General features: G+C 44.8%; 1 protein-coding gene across 7 annotated transcripts in view; it reads right to left on the reverse strand.

Annotated features, from left to right (window-relative positions):
- MYLK (myosin light chain kinase) overlaps positions 1 to 24,708 on the reverse strand; it is a 471,929-nt gene that overhangs the window by 23,007 nt on the left and 424,214 nt on the right. For all 7 annotated transcript variants that reach the window (XM_073647529.1, XM_073647527.1, XM_073647531.1 and 4 more), the window contains one exon: positions 6,702 to 6,905. In XM_073647529.1, the coding sequence (XP_073503630.1) occupies positions 6,702 to 6,905 (204 nt within the window). The remainder of the gene's footprint in view (positions 1 to 6,701; positions 6,906 to 24,708) is intronic.

Genomic DNA, 24,708 nt, shown 5'->3' on the forward strand with positions numbered 1-24,708 from the left:
CACAGCAGCACAGAGGATGTCAGAGACTCATATACATCCACCAATCATATATACACAGCCCCCTCCAGAGACCCTGCCACAGCAGCACAGAGGATGTCAGAGACTCATATACATCCACCACTCATATATACACAGCCCCCTCCAGAGACCCTGCCACAGCAGCACAGAGGATGTCAGAGACTCATATACATCCACCACTCATATATACACAGCCCCCTCCAGAGACCCTGCCACAGCAGCACAGAGGATGTCAGAGACTCGTATACATCCACCACTCATATATACACAGCCCCCTCCAGAGACCCTGCCACAGCAGCACAGAGGATGTCAGAGACTCGTATACGTCCACCACTCATATATACACAGCCCCCTCCAGAGACCCTGTCACAGCAGCACAGAGGATGTCAGAGACTCATATACATCCACCACTCATATATACACAGCCCCCTCCAGAGACCCTGCCACAGCAGCACAGAGGATGTCAGAGACTCGTATACATCCACCACTCATATATACACAGCCCCCTCCAGAGACCCTGCCACAGCAGCACAGAGGATGTCAGAGACTCATATACATCCACTACTCATATATACACAGCCCCCTCCAGAGACCCTGCCACAGCAGCACAGAGGATGTCAGAGACTCATATACATCCACCACTCATATATACACAGCCCCCTCCAGAGACCCTGTCACAGCAGCACAGAGGATGTCAGAGACTCATATACATCCACCACTCATATATACACAGCCCCCTCCAGAGACCCTGCCACAGCAGCACAGAGGATGTCAGAGACTCGTATACATCCACCACTCATATATACACAGCCCCCTCCAGAGACCCTGCCACAGCAGCACAGAGGATGTCAGAGACTCATATACATCCACCACTCATATATACACAGCCCCCTCCAGAGACCCTGCCACAGCAGCACAGAGGATGTCAGAGACTCATATACGTCCACTACTCATATATACACAGCCCCCTCCAGAGACCCTGCCACAGCAGCACAGAGGATGTCAGAGACTCATATACATCCACCACTCATATATACACAGCCCCCTCCAGAGACCCTGCCACAGCAGCACAGAGGATGTCAGAGACTCGTATACATCCACCACTCATATATACACAGCCCCCTCCAGAGACCCTGCCACAGCAGCACAGAGGATGTCAGAGACTCATATACGTCCACTACTCATATATACACAGCCCCCTCCAGAGACCCTGCCACAGCAGCACAGAGGATGTCAGAGACTCATATACATCCACCACTCATATATACACAGCCCCCTCCAGAGACCCTGCCACAGCAGCACAGAGGATGTCAGAGACTCGTATACATCCACCACTCATATATACACAGCCCCCTCCAGAGACCCTGCCACAGCAGCACAGAGGATGTCAGAGACTCATATATACACAGCCCCCTCCAGAGACCCTGCCACAGCAGCACAGAGGATGTCAGAGACTCGTATACATCCACCACTCATATATACACAGCCCCCTCCAAAGACCCTGCCACAGCAGCACAGAGGATGTCAGAGACTCGTATACATCCACCACTCATATATACACAGCCCCCTCCAGAGACCCTGCCACAGCAGCACAGAGGTTGTCAGAGACTCATATACATCCACCACTCATATATACACAGCCCCCTCCAGAGACCCTGCCACAGCAGCACAGAGGTTGTCAGAGACTCATATACATCCACCACTCATATATACACAGCCCCCTCCAGAGACCCAGCCACAGCAGCACAGAGGATGTCAGAGACTCATATACATCCACCACTCATATATACACAGCCCCCTCCAGAGACCCTGCCACAGCAGCACAGAGGATGTCAGAGACTCATATACATCCACCACTCATATATACACAGCCCCCTCCAGAGACCCTGCCACAGCAGCACAGAGGATGTCAGAGACTCATATACATCCACCACTCATATATACACAGCCCCCTCCAGAGACCCTGCCACAGCAGCACAGAGGATGTCAGAGACTCATATACGTCCACCACTCATATATACACAGCCCCCTCCAGAGACCCTGCCACAGCAGCACAGAGGATGTCAGAGACTCATATACATCCACCACTCATATATACACAGCCCCCCCAGAGACCCTGCCACAGCAGCACAGAGGATGTCAGAGACTCGTATACGTCCACCACTCATATATACACAGCCCCCTCCAGAGACCCTGCCACAGCAGCACAGAGGATGTCAGAGACTCATATACGTCCACTACTCATATATACACAGCCCCCTCCAGAGACCCTGCCACAGCAGCACAGAGGATGTCAGAGACTCGTATACGTCCACCACTCATATATAAACAGCCCCCTCCAGAGACCCTGCCACAGCAGCACAGAGGATGTCAGAGACTCATATACGTCCACTACTCATATATACACAGCCCCCTCCAGAGACCCTGCCACAGCAGCACAGAGGATGTCAGAGACTCGTATACGTCCACCACTCATATATACACAGCCCCCTCCAGAGACCCTGCCACAGCAGCACAGAGGATGTCAGAGACTCATATACATCCACCACTCATATATACACAGTCCCCTCCAGAGACCCTGCCACAGCAGCACAGAGGATGTCAGAGACTCATATACATCCACCACTCATATATACACAGCCCCCTCCAGAGACCCTGCCACAGCAGCACAGAGGATGTCAGAGACTCGTATACATCCACCACTCATATATACACAGCCCCCTCCAGAGACCCTGCCACAGCAGCACAGAGGATGTCAGAGACTCATATACATCCACCACTCATATATACACAGTCCCCTCCAGAGACCCTGCCACAGCAGCACAGAGGATGTCAGAGACTCATATACATCCACCACTCATATATACACAGCCCCCTCCAGAGACCCTGCCACAGAAGCACAGAGGATGTCAGAGACTCATATACGTCCACTACTCATATATACACAGCCCCCTCCAGAGACCCTGCCACAGCAGCACAGAGGATGTCAGAGACTCATATACATCCACTACTCATATATACACAGCCCCTTCCAGAGACCCTGCCACAGAAGCACAGAGGATGTCAGAGACTCATATACGTCCACTACTCATATATACACAGCCCCCTCCAGAGACCCAGCCACAGAAGCACAGAGGATGTCAGAGACTCATATACGTCCACTACTCATATATACACAGCCCCCTCCAGAGACCCTGCCACAGAAGCACAGAGGATGTCAGAGACTCATATACGTCCACTACTCATATATACACAGCCCCCTCCAGAGACCCTGCCACAGCAGCACAGAGGATGTCAGAGACTCGTATACGTCCACCACTCATATATACACAGCCCCTTCCAGAGACCCTGCCACAGCAGCACAGAGGATGTCAGAGACTCGTATACATCCACCACTCATATATACACAGTCCCCTCCAGAGACCCTGCCACAGCAGCACAGAGGATGTCAGAGACTCATATACATCCACCACTCATATATACACAGCCCCCTCCAGAGACCCTGCCACAGCAGCACAGAGGATGTCAGAGACTCGTATACATCCACCACTCATATATACACAGTCCCCTCCAGAGACCCTGCCACAGCAGCACAGAGGATGTCAGAGACTCATATACATCCACCACTCATATATACACAGTCCCCTCCAGAGACCCTGCCACAGCAGCACAGAGGATGTCAGAGACTCATATACATCCACCACTCATATATACACAGCCCCCTCCAGAGACCCTGCCACAGCAGCACAGAGGATGTCAGAGACTCGTATACATCCACCATTCATATATACACAGCCCCCTCCAGAGACCCTGCCACAGCAGCACAGAGGATGTCAGAGACTCATATACATCCACCACTCATATATACACAGCCCCCTCCAGAGACCCTGCCACAGCAGCACAGAGGATGTCAGAGACTCATATACATCCACCACTCATATATACACAGTCCCCTCCAGAGACCCTGCCACAGCAGCACAGAGGATGTCAGAGACTCGTATACATCCACCACTCATATATACACAGCCCCCTCCAGAGACCCTGCCACAGCAGCACAGAGGATGTCAGAGACTCGTATACATCCACCACTCATATGTACACAGCCCCCTCCAGAGACCCTGCCACAGCAGCACAGAGGATGTCAGAGACTCATATACATCCACCACTCATATATACACAGCCCCCTCCAGAGACCCTGCCACAGGAGCACAGAGGATGTCAGAGACTCGTATACATACACCACTCATATATACACAGCCCCCTCCAGAGACCCTGCCACAGCAGCACAGAGGATGTCAGAGACTCGTATACGTCCACCACTCATATATACACAGCCCCCTCCAGAGACCCTGCCACAGCAGCACAGAGGATGTCAGAGACTCATATACATCCACCACTCATATATACACAGCCCCCTCCAGAGACCCTGCCACAGCAGCACAGAGGATGTCAGAGACTCATATATACACAGCCCCCTCCAGAGACCCTGCCACAGCAGCACAGAGGATGTCAGAGACTCGTATACGTCCACCACTCATATATACACAGCCCCCTCCAGAGACCCTGCCACAGCAGCACAGAGGATGTCAGAGACTCATATACATCCACCACTCATATATACACAGCCCCCTCCAGAGACCCTGCCACAGCAGCACAGAGGATGTAAGAGACTCGTATACATCCACCACTCATATATACACAGCCCCCTCCAGAGACCCTGCCACAGCAGCACAGAGGATGTCAGAGACTCGTATACATCCACCACTCATATATACACAGTCCCCTCCAGAGACCCTGCCACAGCAGCACAGAGGATGTTAGGAGACTCATATACATCCACCACTCATATATACACAGCCCCCTCCAGAGACCCTGCCACAGCAGCACAGAGGATGTCAGAGACTCATATACATCCACCACTCATATATACACAGCCCCCTCCAGAGACCCTGCCACAGCAGCACAGAGGATGTCAGACTCATATACATCCACCACTCATATATACACAGCCCCCTCCAGAGACCCTGCCACAGCAGCACAGAGGATGTCAGAGACTCATATACATCCACCACTCATATATACACAGCCCCCTCCAGAGACCCTGCCACAGCAGCACAGAGGATGTCAGAGACTCATATACATCCACTACTCATATATACACAGCCCCCTCCAGAGACCCTGCCACAGAAGCACAGAGGATGTCAGAGACTCATATACATCCACCACTCATATATACACAGCCCCCTCCAGAGACCCTGCCACAGCAGCACAGAGGATGTCAGAGACTCATATACATCGACCACTCATATATACACAGCCCCCTCCAGAGACCCTGCCACAGCAGCACAGAGGATGTCAGAGACTCGTATACGTCCACCACTCATATATACACAGCCCCCTCCAGAGACCCTGCCACAGCAGCACAGAGGATGTCAGAGACTCGTATACATCCACCACTCATATATACACAGTCCCCTCCAGAGACCCTGCCACAGCAGCACAGAGGATGTCAGAGACTCGTATACGTCCACCACTCATATATACACAGCCCCCTCCAGAGACCCTGCCACAGCAGCACAGAGGATGTCAGAGACTCATATACATCCACCACTCATATATACACAGCCCCCTCCAGAGACCCTGCCACAGCAGCACAGAGGATGTCAGAGACTCGTATACATCCACCACTCATATATACACAGCCCCCTCCAGAGACCCTGCCACAGCAGCACAGAGGATGTCAGAGACTCGTATACGTCCACCACTCATATATACACAGCCCCCTCCAGAGACCCTGCCACAGCAGCACAGAGGATGTCAGAGACTCGTATACATCCACCACTCATATATACACAGTCCCCTCCAGAGACCCTGCCACAGCAGCACAGAGGATGTCAGAGACTCGTATACGTCCACCACTCATATATACACAGCCCCCTCCAGAGACCCAGCCACAGCAGCACAGAGGATGTCAGAGACTCATATACATCCACCACTCATATATACACAGTCCCCTCCAGAGACCCTGCCACAGCAGCACAGAGGATGTCAGAGACTCGTATACGTCCACCACTCATATATACACAGCCCCCTCCAGAGACCCAGCCACAGCAGCACAGAGGATGTCAGAGACTCATATACATCCACCACTCATATATACACAGTCCCCTCCAGAGACCCTGCCACAGCAGCACAGAGGATGTCAGAGACTCATATACATCCACCACTCATATATACACAGCCCCCTCCAGAGACCCTGCCACAGCAGCACAGAGGATGTCAGAGACTCATATACATCCACCACTCATATATACACAGCCCCCTCCAGAGACCCTGCCACAGCAGCACAGAGGATGTCAGAGACTCGTATACATCCACCACTCATATATACACAGCCCCCTCCAGAGACCCTGCCACAGCAGCACAGAGGATGTCAGAGACTCGTATACATCCACCACTCATATATACACAGCCCCCTCCAGAGACCCTGCCACAGCAGCACAGAGGATGTTAGGAGACTCTGGCACAACAGCACATGTCACTATCTAAGTACTGGGAAACGGGGGGGGGGGGGGATTCATATTTTTCGCCAATTTCTAATTGCACTGAAAACCCCTTATACAATCTTTAGATGGGTGTGACCCCAGCCCCCCGTTGCCGCTGACCCTCCCGCTATTACTTACAGTTCCAGCACCATCACCATGTCGCTCTTGGACTCGAAGGCGTCTATACATTGCACCAGTTTGGGGTGGTGCAGACAGTTCATGATGTCGATCTCCTGCCTGATGCTTTCCTTGTCCTTGGCGGAATAAGCTTTCAGGAACTTTCCGGCCCAAACCTTTTTCGTTTTCTTATCCACGATGCGGAACACTTGTCCGAACTTCCCCCTGTGAGGACCGAAACACAATCCGACATCTGAGGCTCTCTGCAACTCAAAAATGCAATACCATGTGAAGGGCGACAAGACCGGTGACCCTGCAGGAGGACGCACCGACATCCTGGAAAAGCTGGGTGACCACCAACATGAGTGTGAACAGAGACATGTGTACAAAGCCGTCTGTAGCCTGTGACCTGACAGTGAAAACTATAACTCCCAGCATTCTAGGACACTTCTTGGAAAGGTGGGTGATAATCCCTGCAGGTGCTGTAATGTCGGCCACAGCACTTGTCATCCATCCCCCTGTGAGCCATGGGCAGGTATTGAGACCTCCGCACATCACATGACCAGGACGGATCTACACGTCTGCAGGTCACCAGCAATGCACCGATGGCTGCCGCCACTTTACAAGGGTCGTCTCCTGAATCACTAAATCCCCAGAGAGAGCTCTGAACCGCTGGATACACAACCCCCCGACATGGAAGGAGAGAAACCAGCAACGGGGGCTGCCAGCAATGGAGCCCAAAATGTGAAGCTGCGTCTCTATAAACTGCAGAAACCTAATATCACTGTGCGTCGTCTAATACTGTCCTCTAATCAGACCGGAAACAACCAGAAAGCAAATACTGAGAACGAGGCTAGGTTCACAAACAGGTGGCGAAAATCCTACTAAAAATACCCATGTTCTTCCAATGCAACTGTGAAAAATCCACTTTCCTGTTCATTTTACAATTTTATCAAGCTTTTTTCTACAAAGAAGTTTTGAAAACCTCCAGCAGAAAATCCCCAACAAAGTCAAGTCATTAGTCTGCAAAACACTGTGGAAAAAAACCCTTCAAAATTAGCATTTCTTGAAGCATGAAACATTGTCATTTTCCCACATCCAAAAAAAGACTGTGTGAATCTAGACTATGTACTAATTTACATACTGTAGTATAATCCAGAGCAGAACTCACTATTCTGCTGGTGCAGTCACTGTGTACATACATTACATTACTGACCCTGAGTTACATCCTGTATTATACTCCAGAGCTGCACTCACTATTCTGCTGGTGCAATCACTGTGTACATACATTACATTACTGATCCTGAGTTACATCCTGTATTATACTCCAGAGATGCACTCACTATTCTGCTGGTGCAGTCACTGTGTACATACATTACATTACTGATCCTGAGTTACATCATGTATTATCCTCCAGAGCTGCACTCACTATTCTGCTGGTGCAGTCACTGTGTACATACATTACATTACTGATCCTGAATTACATCCTGTATTATCCTCCAGAGCTGCACTCACTATTCTGCTGGTGCAGTCACTGTGTACATACATTACATTACTGATCCTGAATTACATCCTGTAATATACTCCAGAGCTGCATTCACTATTCTGCTGCTGCAGTCACCCTGTACATACATTACATTACTGATACTGAGTTACATCCTGTATTATACTCCAGAGCTGCACTCACTATTCTGCTGGTGCAGTCACTGTGTACATACATTACATTACTGACCCTCAGTTACATCCTGTATTATACCCCAGAGCTGCACTCACTATTCTGCTGGTGCAGTCACTCTGTACATACATTACATTACTGATCCGGAGTTACATCCTGTATTATACTCCAGAGCTGCACTCACTATTCTGCTGGTGCAGTCACTGTGTACATACATTACATTACTGACCCTGAGTTACATCCTGTATTATACCCCAGAGCTGCACTTACTATTCTGCCGGTGGAGACACTGTGTACATACATTACATTACTGATCCTGAGTTACATCCTGTATTATACTCCAGAGCTGCACTCACTATTCTGCTGGTGCAGTCACTGTGTACATACATTACATTACTGACCCTGAGTTACATCCTGTATTATACCCCAGAGCTGCACTTACTATTCTGCCGGTGGAGACACTGTGTACATACATTACATTACTGATCCTGAGTTACATCCTGTATTATACTCCAGAGCTGCACTCACTATTCTGCTGGTGCAGTCACTGTGTACATACATTACATTACTGATCCTGAGTTACATCCTGTATTATACTCCAGAGCTGCACTCACTATTCTGCTGGTGCAGTCACTGTGTACATACATTACATTACTGATCCGGAGTTACATCCTGTATTATACTCCAGAGCTGCACTCACTATTCTGCTGGTGCAGTCACTGTGTACATACATTACATTACTGATCCTGTGTTACATCCTGTATTATACTCCAGAGCTGCACTCACTATTCTGCTGGTGCAGTCACTGTATACATACATTACATTACTGATCCTGAGTTACATCCTTTATTATACTCCAGAGCTGCACTCACTATTCTGCTGGCGCAGTCACTGTGTATACACATTACATTACTGATCCTGAGTTACATCCTGTATTATACTCCAGAGCTGCACTCACTATTCTGCTGGTGCAGTCACTGTGTACATACATTACATTACTGATCCTGAGTTACATCCTGTATTATACTCCAGAGCTGCACTCACTATTCTGCTGGTGCAGTCACTGTGTATATACATTACTGATCCTGAGTTACATCCTGTATTATACTCCAGAGCTGCACTCACTATTCTGCTGGTGCAGTCACTGTGTATATACATTACTGATCCTGAATTACATCCTGTAATAGACTCCAGAGCTGCACTCACTATTCTGCTGGTGCAGTCACTGTGTACATACATTATATTACTGATACTGAGTTACCCCCTGTATTATAATCCAGAGCTGCACTCACTATTGTTCTGGTGCAGTCACTGTGTACATACATTACATTAGTGATCCTGAATTACATCCTGTATTATCCTCGAGAGCTGCACTCACTATTCTTCTGGTGCAGTCACTGTGTACATACATTACATTACTGATCCTGAATTACATCCTGTATTATACTCCAGAGCTGCATTCACTATTATGCTGCTGCAGTCACCCTGTACATACATTACATTACTGATCCTGAGTTACATCCTGTATTATACTCCAGAGCTGCACTCACTATTCTGGTGGTGCAGTCACTCTGTACATACATTACATTACTGATCCGGAGTTACATCCTGTATTATACTCCAGAGCTGCACTCACTATTCTGCTGGTGCAGTCACTGTGTACATACATTACATTACTGACCCTGAGTTACATCCTGTATTATACTCCAGAGCTGCACTCACTATTCTGCTGGTGCAGTCACTGTGTACATGCATTGCATTACTGAGGCTGAGTTACATCCTGTATTATACTCCAGAGCTGCACTCACTATTCTGCTGGTGCAGTCACTGTGTACATACATTACATTACTGATCCTGAGTTACATCCTGTATTATACTCCAGAGCTGCACTCACTATTCTGCTGGTGCAGTCACTGTGTACATACATTACATTACTGATCCTGAGTTACATCCTGTATTATACTCCAGAGCTGCACTCACTATTCTGCTGGTGCAGTCACTGTGTACATACATTACATTACTGATCCTGAGTTACATCCTGTATTATACTCCAGAGCTGCACTCACTATTCTGCTGGTGCAGTCACTGTGTACATACATTACATTACTGATCCGGAGTTACATCCTGTATTATACTCCAGAGCTGCACTCACTATTCTGCTGGTGCAGTCACTGTGTACATACATTACATTACTGATCCTGAGTTACATCCTTTATTATACTCCAGAGCTGCACTCACTATTCTGCAGGTGCAGTCACTGGGTACATACATTACATTACTGATCCTGAGTTACCTCCAGTATTATACTCCAGAGCTGCACTCACTATTCTGCTGGTGCAGTCACTGTGTACATACATTACATTACTGATCCTGAGTTACATACTGTATTATACCCCAGAGCTGCACTCACTATTCTGCTGGTGCAGTCACTGTGTACATACATTACATTACTGATCCGGAGTTACATCCTGTATTATACTCCAGAGCTCCACTCACTATTCTGCTGGTGCAGTCACTGTGTATATACATTACTGATCCTGGCTTACATCCTGTAATAGACTCCAGAGCTGCACTCACTATTCTGCTGGTGCAGTCACTGTGTACATACATTATATTACTGATACTGAGTTACCCCCTGTATTATAATCCAGAGCTGCACTCACTATTCTGCTGGTGGAGTCACTGTGTACATACATTACATTACTGATACTGAGTTATCCCCTGTATTATACTCCAGAGCTGCACTCACTATTCTGCTGGTGCAGTCACTGTGTACATACATTACATTACTGATCCTGAGTTACATCCTGTATTATACTCCAGAGCTGCACTCACTATTCTGCTGGTGCAGTCACTGTGTATATACATTACTGATCCTGAGTTACATCCTGTATTATACTCCAGAGCTGCACTCACTATTCTGCTGGTGCAGTCACTGGGTACATACATTACATTACTGATCCCGAGTTACATCCAGTATTATAACCCAGAGCTGCCCTCAGTATTCTGCTGGTGCAGTCACTGTGTACATACATTACATTACTGATCCTGAGTTACATCCTGTATTATACTCCAGAGCTGCACTCACTATACTGCTGGTGCAGTCACTGTGTACATACATTACATTACTGATCCGGATTTACATCCTGTATTATGCTGCAGAGCTGCACTCACTATTCTGCTGGTGCAGTCACTGTGTACATACATTACATTACTGATCCTGAGTTACCTCCTGTATTATACTCCAGAGCTGCACTCACTATTCTGCTGGTGAAGTGACTGTGTACATACATTACATTACTGATCCTGAGTTACCTCCTGTATTATACTAGAGCTGCACTCACTATTCTGCTGGTGCAGTCACTGTTTACATACATTACATTACTGATCCTCAGTTACATCCTGTATTATACTCCAGAGCTGCACTCACTATTCTGCTGGTGCAGTCACTATGTACATACATTACATTACTGATCCTGAGTTACATCCTGTATTATACCCCAGAGCTGCACTCACTATTCTGCTGGTGCAGTCACTGTGTACATACAGTACATTACTGATCCTGAGTTACATCCTGTATTATACTCCAGAGCTGTACTCACTATTCTGCTGGTGCAGTCACTGTGTACATACATTACATTACTGATCCTGAGTTACATCCTGTATTATACTCCAGAGCTGCGCTCACTATTCTGCTGGTGCAGTCACTGTGTACATACATTACATTACTGATCCTGAGTTACATCCTGTATTATTCCCCAGAGCTACACTCACTATTCTGCTGGTGCAGTCACTGTGTACATACATTACATTACTGATCCTGAGTTACATCCTGTATTATACTGCAGAGCTGCACTCACTATTCTGCTGGTGCAGTCACTGTGTACATACATTACATTACTGATCCTGAGTTACATCCTGTATTATACTCCAGAGCTGCACTCACTATTCTGCTGGTGCAGTCACTGTGTACATACATTACATTACTGATCCTGAGTTACATCCTGTATTATACTGCAGAGCTGCACTCACTATTCTGCTGGTGCAGTCACTGTGTACATACATCACATTACTGATCCTGAGTTACATACTGTATTATACTCCAGAGCTGCACTCACTATTCTGCTGGTGCAGTCACTGTGTACATACATTACATTACTGATCCTGAATTACATCCTGTATTATACTCCAGAGCTGCACTCACTATTCTGCTGGTGCAGTCACTGTGTACATACATTACATTACTGATCCGGAGTTACATCCTGTATTATACTCCAGAGCTGCACTCACTATTCTGCTGGTGCAGTCACTGTGTACATACATTACATTACTGATCCTGAGTTACCTCCTGTATTATACTCCAGAGCTGCACTCACTATTCTGCTGGTGAAGTGACTGTGTACATACATTACATTACTGATCCTGAGTTACCTCCTGTATTATACTAGAGCTGCACTCACTATTCTGCTGGTGCAGTCACTGTTTACATACATTACATTACTGATCCTCAGTTACATCCTGTATTAAACTCCAGAGCTGCACTCACTATTCTGCTGGTGCCGTCACTGTGTACATACATTACATTACTGATCCTGAGTTACATCCTGTATTATACCCCAGAGCTGCACTCACTATTCTGCTGGTGCAGTCACTGTGTACATACATTACATTACTGATCCTGAGTTACATCCTGTATTATTCCCCAGAGCTACACTCACTATTCTGCTGGTGCAGTCACTGTGTACATACATTACATTACTGATCCTGAGTTACATCCTGTATTATACTGCAGAGCTGCACTCACTATTCTGCTGGTGCAGTCACTGTGTACATACATTACATTACTGATCCTGAGTTACATACTGTATTATACTCCAGAGCTGCACTCACTATTCTGCTGGTGCAGTCACTGTGTACATACATTACATTACTGATCCTGAGTTACATCCTGTATTATTCCCCAGAGCTACACTCACTATTCTGCTGGTGCAGTCACTGTGTACATACATTACATTACTGATCCTGAGTTACATCCTGTATTATACTGCAGAGCTGCACTCACTATTCTGCTGGTGCAGTCACTGTGTACATACATCACATTACTGATCCTGAGTTACATACTGTATTATACTCCAGAGCTGCACTCACTATTCTGCTGGTGCAGTCACTGTGTACATACATTACATTACTGATCCTGAATTACATCCTGTATTATACTCCAGAGCTGCACTCACTATTCTGCTGGTGCAGTCAGTCTGTACATACATTACATTACTGATCCGGAGTTACATCCTGTATTATACCCCAGAGCTGCACTCACTATTCTGCTGGTGCAGTCACTGTGTACATACATTACATTACTGATCCTGAATTACATCCTGTATTATACTCCAGAGCTGCACTCACTATTCTGCTGCTGCAGTCACCCTGTACATACATTACATTACTGATACTGAGTTACATCCTGTATTATACTCCAGAGCTGCACTCACTATTCTGCTGGTGCAGTCACTGTGTACATACATTACATTACTTATCCTGAGTTACATCATGTATTATACTCCAGAGCTGCACTCACTATTCTGCTGGTGCAGTCACTGTATACATACATTACATTACTGATCCTGAGTTACATCCTGTATTATACTCCAGAACTGCACTCACTATTCTGCTGGTGCATTCACTGTGTACATACATTACATTACTGATCCTGAGTTACATCCTGTATTATACTCCAGAGCTACACTCACTATTCTGCTGGTGCAGTCACTGTGTACATACATTACATTACTGATCCTGAGTTACCTCCTGTATTATACTCCAGAGCTGCACTCACTATTCTGCTGGTGCAGTCACTGTGTACATACATTACATTACTGATCCTGAGTTACATCCTGTATTATACTCCAGAGCTGCACTCACTATTCTGCTGGTGCAGTCACTGTGTACATACATTACATTACTGATCCTGAGTTACCTCCTGTATTATACTCCAGAGCTGCACTCACTATTCTGCTGGTGAAGTGACTGTGTACATACATTACATTACTGATCCTGAGTTACCTCCTGTATTATACTAGAGCTGCACTCACTATTCTGCTGGTGCAGTCACTGTTTACATACATTACATTACTGATCCTGAGTTACATCCTGTATTATACTCCAGAGCTGCACTCACTATTCTGCTGGTGCAGTCACTATGTACATACATTACATTACTGATCCTGAGTTACATCCTGTATTATACTGCAGAGCTGCACTCACTATTCTGCTGGTGCAGTCACTGTGTACATACATTACATTACTGATCCTGAGTTACATCCTGTATTATTCCCCAGAGCTGCACTCACTATTCTGCTGGTGCAGTCACTGTGTACATACATTACATTACTGATCATGAGTTACATCCTGTATTATACTCCAGAGCTGCACTCACTATTCTGCTGGTGCAGTCACTGTGTACATACATCACATTACTGATCCTGAGTTACATACTGTATTATACTGCAGAGCTGCACTCACTATTCTGCTGGTGCAGTCACTGTGTACATACATTACATTACTGATCCTGAATTACATCCTGTATTATACTCCTGAGCTGCACTCACTATTCTGCTGGTGCAGTCACTCTGTACATACATTACATTACTGATCCGGAGTTACATCCTGTATTATACCCCAGAGCTGCACTCACTATTCTGCTGGTGCAGTCACTGTGTACATACATTACATTACTGATCCTGAATTACATCCTGTATTATACTCCAGAGCTGCACTCACTATTCTGCTGCTGCAGTCACCCTGTACATACATTACATTACTGATACTGAGTTACATCCTGTATTATACTCCAGAGCTGCACTCACTATTCTGCTGGTGCAGTCACTGTGTACATACATTACATTACTTATCCTGAGTTACATCATGTATTATACTCCAGAGCTGCACTCACTATTCTGCTGGTGCAGTCACTGTGTACATACATTACATTACTGATCCTGAGTTACATCCTGTATTATATTCCAGAGCTGCACTCACTATTCTGCTGGTGCAGTCGCTGTGTACATACATTACATTACTGATCCTGAGTTACATCCAGTATTATACTCCAGAGCTACACTCACTATTCTGCTGGTGCATTCACTGTGTACATACATTACATTACTGATCCTGAGTTACCTCCTGTATTATACTCCAGAGCTGCACTCACTATTCTGCTGGTGCAGTCACTGTGTACATACATTACATTACTGATCCTGAGTTACATCCTGTATTATACTCCAGAGCTGCACTCACTATTCTGCTGGTGCAGTCACTGTGTACATACATTACATTACTGATCCTGAGTTACATCCTGTATTATACTCCAGAGCTGCACTCACTATTCTGCTGGTGCAGTCACTGTGTACATACATTACATTACTGATCCTGAATTACATCCTGTATTATACTCCAGAGCTGCATTCACTATTCTGCTGCTGCAGTCACCCTATACATACATTACATTACTGATACTGAGTTACATCCTGTATTATACCCCAGAGCTGCACTTACTATTCTGCTAATGGAGACACTGTGTACATACATTACATTACTGATCCTGAGTTACATCCTGTATTATACTCCAGAGCTGCACTCACTATTCTGCTGGTGCAGTCACTGTGTACATACATTACATTACTGATCCTGAGTTACATCCTGTATTATACTCCAGAGCTGCACTCACTATTCTGCGGGTGCAGTCACTGTGTACACATACATTACATTACTGATCCTGAGTTACATCCTGTATTATACTCCAGAGCTGCACTCACTATTCTGCTGGTGCGGTCACTGTGTACATACATTACATTACTGATCCTGAGTTACATCCTGTATTATACTCCAGAGCTGCACTCACTATTCTGCTGGTGCAGTCACTGTGTACATACATTACATTACTGATCCTGAGTTACATACTGTATTATACTCCAGAGCTGCACTCACTATTCTGCTGGTGCAGTCACTGTGTACATACATTACATTACTGATCCTGAGTTACATCCTGTATTATTCCCCAGAGCTACACTCACTATTCTGCTGGTGCAGTCACTGTGTACATACATTACATTACTGATCCTGAGTTACATCCTGTATTATACTGCAGAGCTGCACTCACTATTCTACTGGTGCAGTCACTGTGTACATACATCACATTACTGATCCTGAGTTACATACTGTATTATACTCCAGAGCTGCACTCACTATTCTGCTGGTGCAGTCACTGTGTACATACATTACATTACTGATCCTGAATTACATCCTGTATTATACTCCAGAGCTGCACTCACTATTCTGCTGGTGCAGTCAGTCTGTACATACATTACATTACTGATCCGGAGTTACATCCTGTATTATACCCCAGAGCTGCACTCACTATTCTGCTGGTGCAGTCACTGTGTACATACATTACATTACTGATCCTGAATTACATCCTGTATTATACTCCAGAGCTGCACTCACTATTCTGCTGGTGCAGTCACTGTGTACATACATTACATTACTGATCCTGAGTTACATCCTGTATTATACTCCAGAGCTGCACTCACTATTCTGCTGGTGCAGTCACTGTGTACATACATTACATTACTGATCCTGAATTACATCCTGTATTATACTCCAGAGCTGCACTCACTATTCTGCTGCTGCAGTCACCCTGTACATACATTACATTACTGATACTGAGTTACATCCTGTATTATACTCCAGAGCTGCACTCACTATTCTGCTGGTGCAGTCACTGTGTACATACATTACATTACTTATCCTGAGTTACATCATGTATTATACTCCAGAGCTGCACTCACTATTCTGCTGGTGCAGTCACTGTATACATACATTACATTACTGATCCTGAGTTACATCCTGTATTATATTCCAGAGCTGCATTCACTATTCTGCTGGTGCAGTCGCTGTGTACATACATTACATTACTGATCCTGAGTTACATCCAGTATTATACTCCAGAGCTACACTCACTATTCTGCTGGTGCATTCACTGTGTACATACATTACATTACTGATCCTGAGTTACCTCCTGTATTATACTCCAGAGCTGCACTCACTATTCTGCTGGTGCAGTCACTGTGTACATACATTACATTACTGATCCTGAGTTACATCCTGTATTATACTCCAGAGCTGCACTCACTATTCTGCTGGTGCAGTCACTGTGTACATACATTACATTACTGATCCTGAATTACATCCTGTATTATACTCCAGAGCTGCATTCACTATTCTGCTGCTGCAGTCACCCTATACATACATTACATTACTGATACTGAGTTACATCCTGTATTATACCCCAGAGCTGCACTCACTATTCTGCTGGTGCAGTCACTGTGTACATACATTACATTACTGATCCTGAATTACATCCTGTATTATACTCCAGAGCTGCACTCACTATTCTGCTGGTGCAGTCACTGTGTACATACATTACATTACTGATCCTGAGTTACATCCTGTATTATACTCCAGAGCTGCACTCACTATTCTGCGGGTGCAGTCACTGTGTACACATACATTACATTACTGATCCTGAGTTACATCCTGTATTATACTCCAGAGCTGCACTCACTATTCTGCTGGTGCGGTCACTGTGTACATACATTACATTACTGATCCTGAGTTACATCCTGTATTATACTCCAGAGCTGCACTCACTATTCTGCTGGTGCAGTCACTGTGTACATACATTACATTACTGATCCTGAGTTACATCCTGTATTATACTCCAGAGCTGCACTCACTATTCTGCTGGTGCAGTCACTGTGTACATACATTACATTACTGATCCTGAGTTACATCCTGTATTATACTCCAGAGCTGCACTCACTATTCTGCTGGTGCAGTTACTGTGTACATACATTACATTACTGATCCTGAGTTACATCCTGTATTATACTCCAGAGCTGCACTCACTATTCTGCTGGTGCAGTCACTGTGTACATACATTACATTACTGATCCTGAGTTACATCCTCTATTATACCCCAGAGCTGCACTCACTATTCTGCTGGTGGAGTCACTGTGTACATACATTACATTACTGATACTGAGTTATCCCCTGTATTATACTCCAGAGCTGCACTCACTATTCTGCTGGTGCAGTCACTGTGTACATACATTACATTACTGATCCTGAGTTACATCCTGTATTATACTCCAGAGCTGCACTCACTATTCTGCTGGTGCAGTCACTGTGTATATACATTACTGATCCTGAGTTACATCCTGTATTATACTCCAGAGCTGCACTCACTATTCTGCTGGTGCAGTCACTGGGTACATACATTACATTACTGATCCCGAGTTACATCCAGTATTATACCCCAGAGCTGCCCTCAGTATTCTGCTGGTGCAGTCACTGTGTACATACATTACATTACTGATCCTGAGTTACATCCTGTATTATACTCCAGAGCTGCACTCACTATACTGCTGGTGCAGTCACTGTGTACATACATTACATTACTGATCCGGAGTTACATCCTGTATTATACTCCAGAGCTGCACTCACTATTCTGCTGGTGCAGTCACTGTGTACATACATTACATTACTGATCCTGAGTTACCTCCTGTATTATACTCCAGAGCTGCACTCACTATTCTGCTGGTGAAGTGACTGTGTACATACATTACATTACTGATCCTGAGTTACCTCCTGTATTATACTAGAGCTGCACTCACTATTCTGCTGATGCAGTCACTGTTTACATACATTACATTACTGATCCTGAGTTACATCCTGTATTATACTCCAGAGCTGCACTCACTATTCTGCTGGTGCAGTCACTATGTACATACATTACATTACTGATCCTGAGTTACATCCTGTATTATTCCCCAGAGCTACACTCACTATTCTGCTGGTGCAGTCACTGTGTACATACATTACATTACTGATCCTGAGTTACATCCTGTATTATACTGCAGAGCTGCACTCACTATTCTGCTGGTGCAGTCACTGTGTACATACATTACATTACTGATCCTGAGTTACATACTGTATTATACTCCAGAGCTGCACTCACTATTCTGCTGGTGCAGTCACTGTGTACATACATTACATTACTGATCCTGAGTTACATCCTGTATTATTCCCCAGAGCTGCACTCACTATTCTGCTGGTGCAGTCACTGTGTACATACATTACATTACTGATCATGAGTTACATCCTGTATTATACTCCAGAGCTGCACTCACTATCCTGCTGGTGCAGTCACTGTGTACATACATTACATTACTGATCCTGAATTACCTACTGTATTATACCCAAGAGCTGCACTCACTATTCTGCTGGTGCAGTCACTGTGTACACACATTACATTACTGATCCTGAGTTACATCCTGTATTATACTGCAGAGCTGCACTCACTATTCTGCTGGTGCAGTCACTGTGTACATACATCACATTACTGATCCTGAGTTACATACTGTATTATACTCCAGAGCTGCACTCACTATTCTGCTGGTGCAGTCACTGTGTACATACATTACATTACTGATCCTGAATTACATCCTGTATTATACTCCAGAGCTGCACTCACTATTCTGCTGGTGCAGTCACTGTGTACATACATTACATTACTGATCCTGAATTACATCCTGTATTATACTCCAGAGCTGCACTCACTATTCTGCTGGTGCAGTCACTGTGTACACACATTACATTACTGATCCTGAGTTACATCCTGTATTATACTGCAGAGCTGCACTCACTATTCTGCTGGTGCAGTCACTGTGTACATACATCACATTACTGATCCTGAGTTACATACTGTATTATACTCCAGAGCTGCACTCACTATTCTGCTGGTGCAGTCACTGTGTACATACATTACATTACTGATCCTGAATTACATCCTGTATTATACTCCAGAGCTGCACTCACTATTCTGCTGGTGCAGTCACTCTGTACATACATTACATTACTGATCCGGAGTTACATCCTGTATTATACCCCAGAGCTGCACTCACTATTCTGCTGGTGCAGTCACTGTGTACATACATTACATTACTGATCCTGAATTACATCCTGTATTATACTCCAGAGCTGCACTCACTATTCTGCTGCTGCAGTCACCCTGTACATACATTACATTACTGATACTGAGTTACATCCTGTATTATACTGCAGAGCTGCACTCACTATTCTGCTGGTGCAGTCACTGTGTACATACATTACATTACTGATCCTGAGTTACATCCTGTATTATACTCCAGAGCTGCACTCACTATTCTGCTGGTGCAGTCACTGTGTACATACATTACATTACTGATACTGAGTTACATCCTGTATTATACTCCAGAGCTGCACTCACTATTCTGCTGGTGCAGTCACTGTGTACATACATTACATTACTTATCCTGAGTTACATCATGTATTATACTCCAGAGCTGCACTCACTATTCTGCTGGTGCAGTCACTGTGTACATACATTACATTACTGATCCTGAGTTACATCCTGTATTATATTCCAGAGCTGCACTCACTATTCTGCTGGTGCAGTCGCTGTGTACATACATTACATTACTGATCCTGAGTTACATCCAGTATTATACTCCAGAGCTGCACTCACTATTCTGCTGGTGCATTCACTGTGTACATACATTACATTACTGATCCTGAGTTACCTCCTGTATTATACTCCAGAGCTGCACTCACTATTCTGCTGGTGCAGTCACTGTGTACATACATTACATTACTGATCCTGAGTTACATCCTGTATTATACTCCAGAGCTGCACTCACTATTCTGCTGGTGCAGTCACTGTGTACATACATTACATTACTGATCCTGAATTACATCCTGTATTATACTCCAGAGCTGCATTCACTATTCTGCTGCTGCAGTCACCCTGCACATACATTACATTACTGATCCTGAATTACATCCTGTATTATCCTCCAGAGCTGCACTCACTATTCTGCTGGTGCAGTCACTGTGTACATACATTACATTACTGATCCTGAATTACATCCTGTATTATCCTCCAGAGCTGCACTCACTATTCTGCTGGTGCAGTCACTGTGTACATACATTACATTACTGATCCTGAATTACATCCTGTATTATACTCCAGTGCTGCATTCACTATTCTGCTGCTGCAGTCACCCTATACATACATTACATTACTGATACTGAGTTACATCCTGTATTATACCCCAGAGCTGCACTTACTATTCTGCTAATGGAGACACTGTGTACATACATTACATTACTGATCCTGAGTTACATCCTGTATTATACTCCAGAGCTGCACTCACTATTCTGCTGGTGCAGTCACTGTGTACATACATTACATTACTGATCCTGAGTTACATCCTGTATTATACTCCAGAGCTGCACTCACTATTCTGCGGGTGCAGTCACTGTGTACACATACATTACATTACTGATCCTGAGTTACATCCTGTATTATACTCCAGAGCTGCACTCACTATTCTGCTGGTGCGGTCACTGTGTACATACATTACATTACTGATCCTGAGTTACATCCTGTATTATACTCCAGAGCTGCACTCACTATTCTGCTGGTGCAGTCACTGTGTACATACATTATATTACTGATACTGAGTTACCCCCTGTATTATAATCCAGAGCTGCACTCACTATTCTGCTGGTGGAGTCACTGTGTACATACATTACATTACTGATACTGAGTTATCCCCTGTATTATACTCCAGAGCTGCACTCACTATTCTGCTGGTGCAGTCACTGTGTACATACATTACATATCCTGAGTTACATCCTGTATTATACTCCAGAGCTGCACTCACTATACTGCTGGTGCAGTCACTGTGTACATACATTACATTACTGATCCTGAGTTACATCCTCTATTATACCCCAGAGCTGCACTCACTATTCTGCTGGTGGAGTCACTGTGTACATACATTACATTACTGATACTGAGTTATCCCCTGTATTATACTCCAGAGCTGCACTCACTATTCTGCTGGTGCAGTCACTGTGTACATACATTACATTACTGATCCTGAGTTACATCCTGTATTATACTCCAGAGCTGCACTCACTATTCTGCTGGTGCAGTCACTGTGTATATACATTACTGATCCTGAGTTACATCCTGTATTATACTCCAGAGCTGCATTCACTATTCTGCTGCTGCAGTCACCCTGCACATACATTACATTACTGATCCTGAATTACATCCTGTATTATACTCCAGAGCTGCACTCACTATTCTGCTGGTGCAGTCACTGTGTACATACATTACATTACTGATCCTGAGTTACCTCCTGTATTATACTCCAGAGCTGCACTCACTATTCTGCTGGTGAAGTGACTGTGTACATACATTACATTACTGATCCTGAGTTACCTCCTGTATTATACTAGAGCTGCACTCACTATTCTGCTGGTGCAGTCACTGTTTACATACATTACATTACTGATCCTGAGTTACATCCTGTATTATACTCCAGAGCTGCACTCACTATTCTGCTGGTGCAGTCACTATGTACATACATTACATTACTGATCCTGAGTTACATCCTGTATTATTCCCCAGAGCTACACTCACTATTCTGCTGGTGCAGTCACTGTGTACATACATTACATTACTGATCCTGAGTTACATCCTGTATTATACTGCAGAGCTGCACTCACTATTCTGCTGGTGCAGTCACTGTGTACATACATTACATTACTGATCCTGAGTTACATACTGTATTATACTCCAGAGCTGCACTCACTATTCTGCTGGTGCAGTCACTGTGTACATACATTACATTACTGATCCTGAGTTACATCCTGTATTATTCCCCAGAGCTGCACTCACTATTCTGCTGGTGCAGTCACTGTGTACATACATTACATTACTGATCATGAGTTACATCCTGTATTATACTCCAGAGCTGCACTCACTATTCTGCTGGTGCAGTCACTGTGTACATACATTACATTACTGATCCTGAATTACCTACTGTATTATACCCAAGAGCTGCACTCACTATTCTGCTGGTGCAGTCATTGTGTACACACATTACATTACTGATCCTGAGTTACATCCTGTATTATACTGCAGAGCTGCACTCACTATTCTGCTGGTGCAGTCACTGTGTACATACATCACATTACTGATCCTGAGTTACATACTGTATTATACTCCAGAGCTGCACTCACTATTCTGCTGGTGCAGTCACTGTGTACATACATTACATTACTGATCCTGAATTACATCCTGTATTATACTCCAGAGCTGCACTCACTATTCTGCTGGTGCAGTCACTGTGTACATACATTACATTACTGATCCTGAATTACCTACTGTATTATACTCCAGAGCTGCACTCACTATTCTGCTGGTGCAGTCACTGTGTACACACATTACATTACTGATCCTGAGTTACATCCTGTATTATACTGCAGAGCTGCACTCACTATTCTGCTGGTGCAGTCACTGTGTACATACATCACATTACTGATCCTGAGTTACATACTGTATTATACTCCAGAGCTGCACTCACTATTCTGCTGGTGCAGTCACTGTGTACATACATTACATTACTGATCCTGAATTACATCCTGTATTATACTCCAGAGCTGCACTCACTATTCTGCTGGTGCAGTCACTCTGTACATACATTACATTACTGATCCGGAGTTACATCCTGTATTATACCCCAGAGCTGCACTCACTATTCTGCTGGTGCAGTCACTGTGTACATACATTACATTACTGATCCTGAATTACATCCTGTATTATACTCCAGAGCTGCACTCACTATTCTGCTGCTGCAGTCACCCTGTACATACATTACATTACTTATCCTGAGTTACATCATGTATTATACTCCAGAGCTGCACTCACTATTCTGCTGGTGCAGTCACTGTGTACATACATTACATTACTGATCCTGAGTTACATCCTGTATTATATTCCAGAGCTGCACTCACTATTCTGCTGGTGCAGTCGCTGTGTACATACATTACATTACTGATCCTGAGTTACATCCAGTATTATACTCCAGAGCTACACTCACTATTCTGCTGGTGCATTCACTGTGTACATACATTACATTACTGATCCTGAGTTACCTCCTGTATTATACTCCAGAGCTGCACTCACTATTCTGCTGGTGCAGTCACTGTGTACATACATTACATTACTGATCCTGAGTTACATCCTGTATTATACTCCAGAGCTGCACTCACTATTCTGCTGGTGCAGTCACTGTGTACATACATTACATTACTGATCCTGAATTACATCCTGTATTATACTCCAGAGCTGCATTCACTATTCTGCTGCTGCAGTCACCCTGCACATACATTACATTA

The sequence above is a fragment of the Phyllobates terribilis genome, unplaced genomic scaffold, assembly GCF_046119375.1.
Source record: "Phyllobates terribilis strain yellow unplaced genomic scaffold, ASM4611937v1 Scaffold_9__5_contigs__length_417890890, whole genome shotgun sequence".
NCBI lineage: Eukaryota > Metazoa > Chordata > Amphibia > Anura > Dendrobatidae > Phyllobates > Phyllobates terribilis.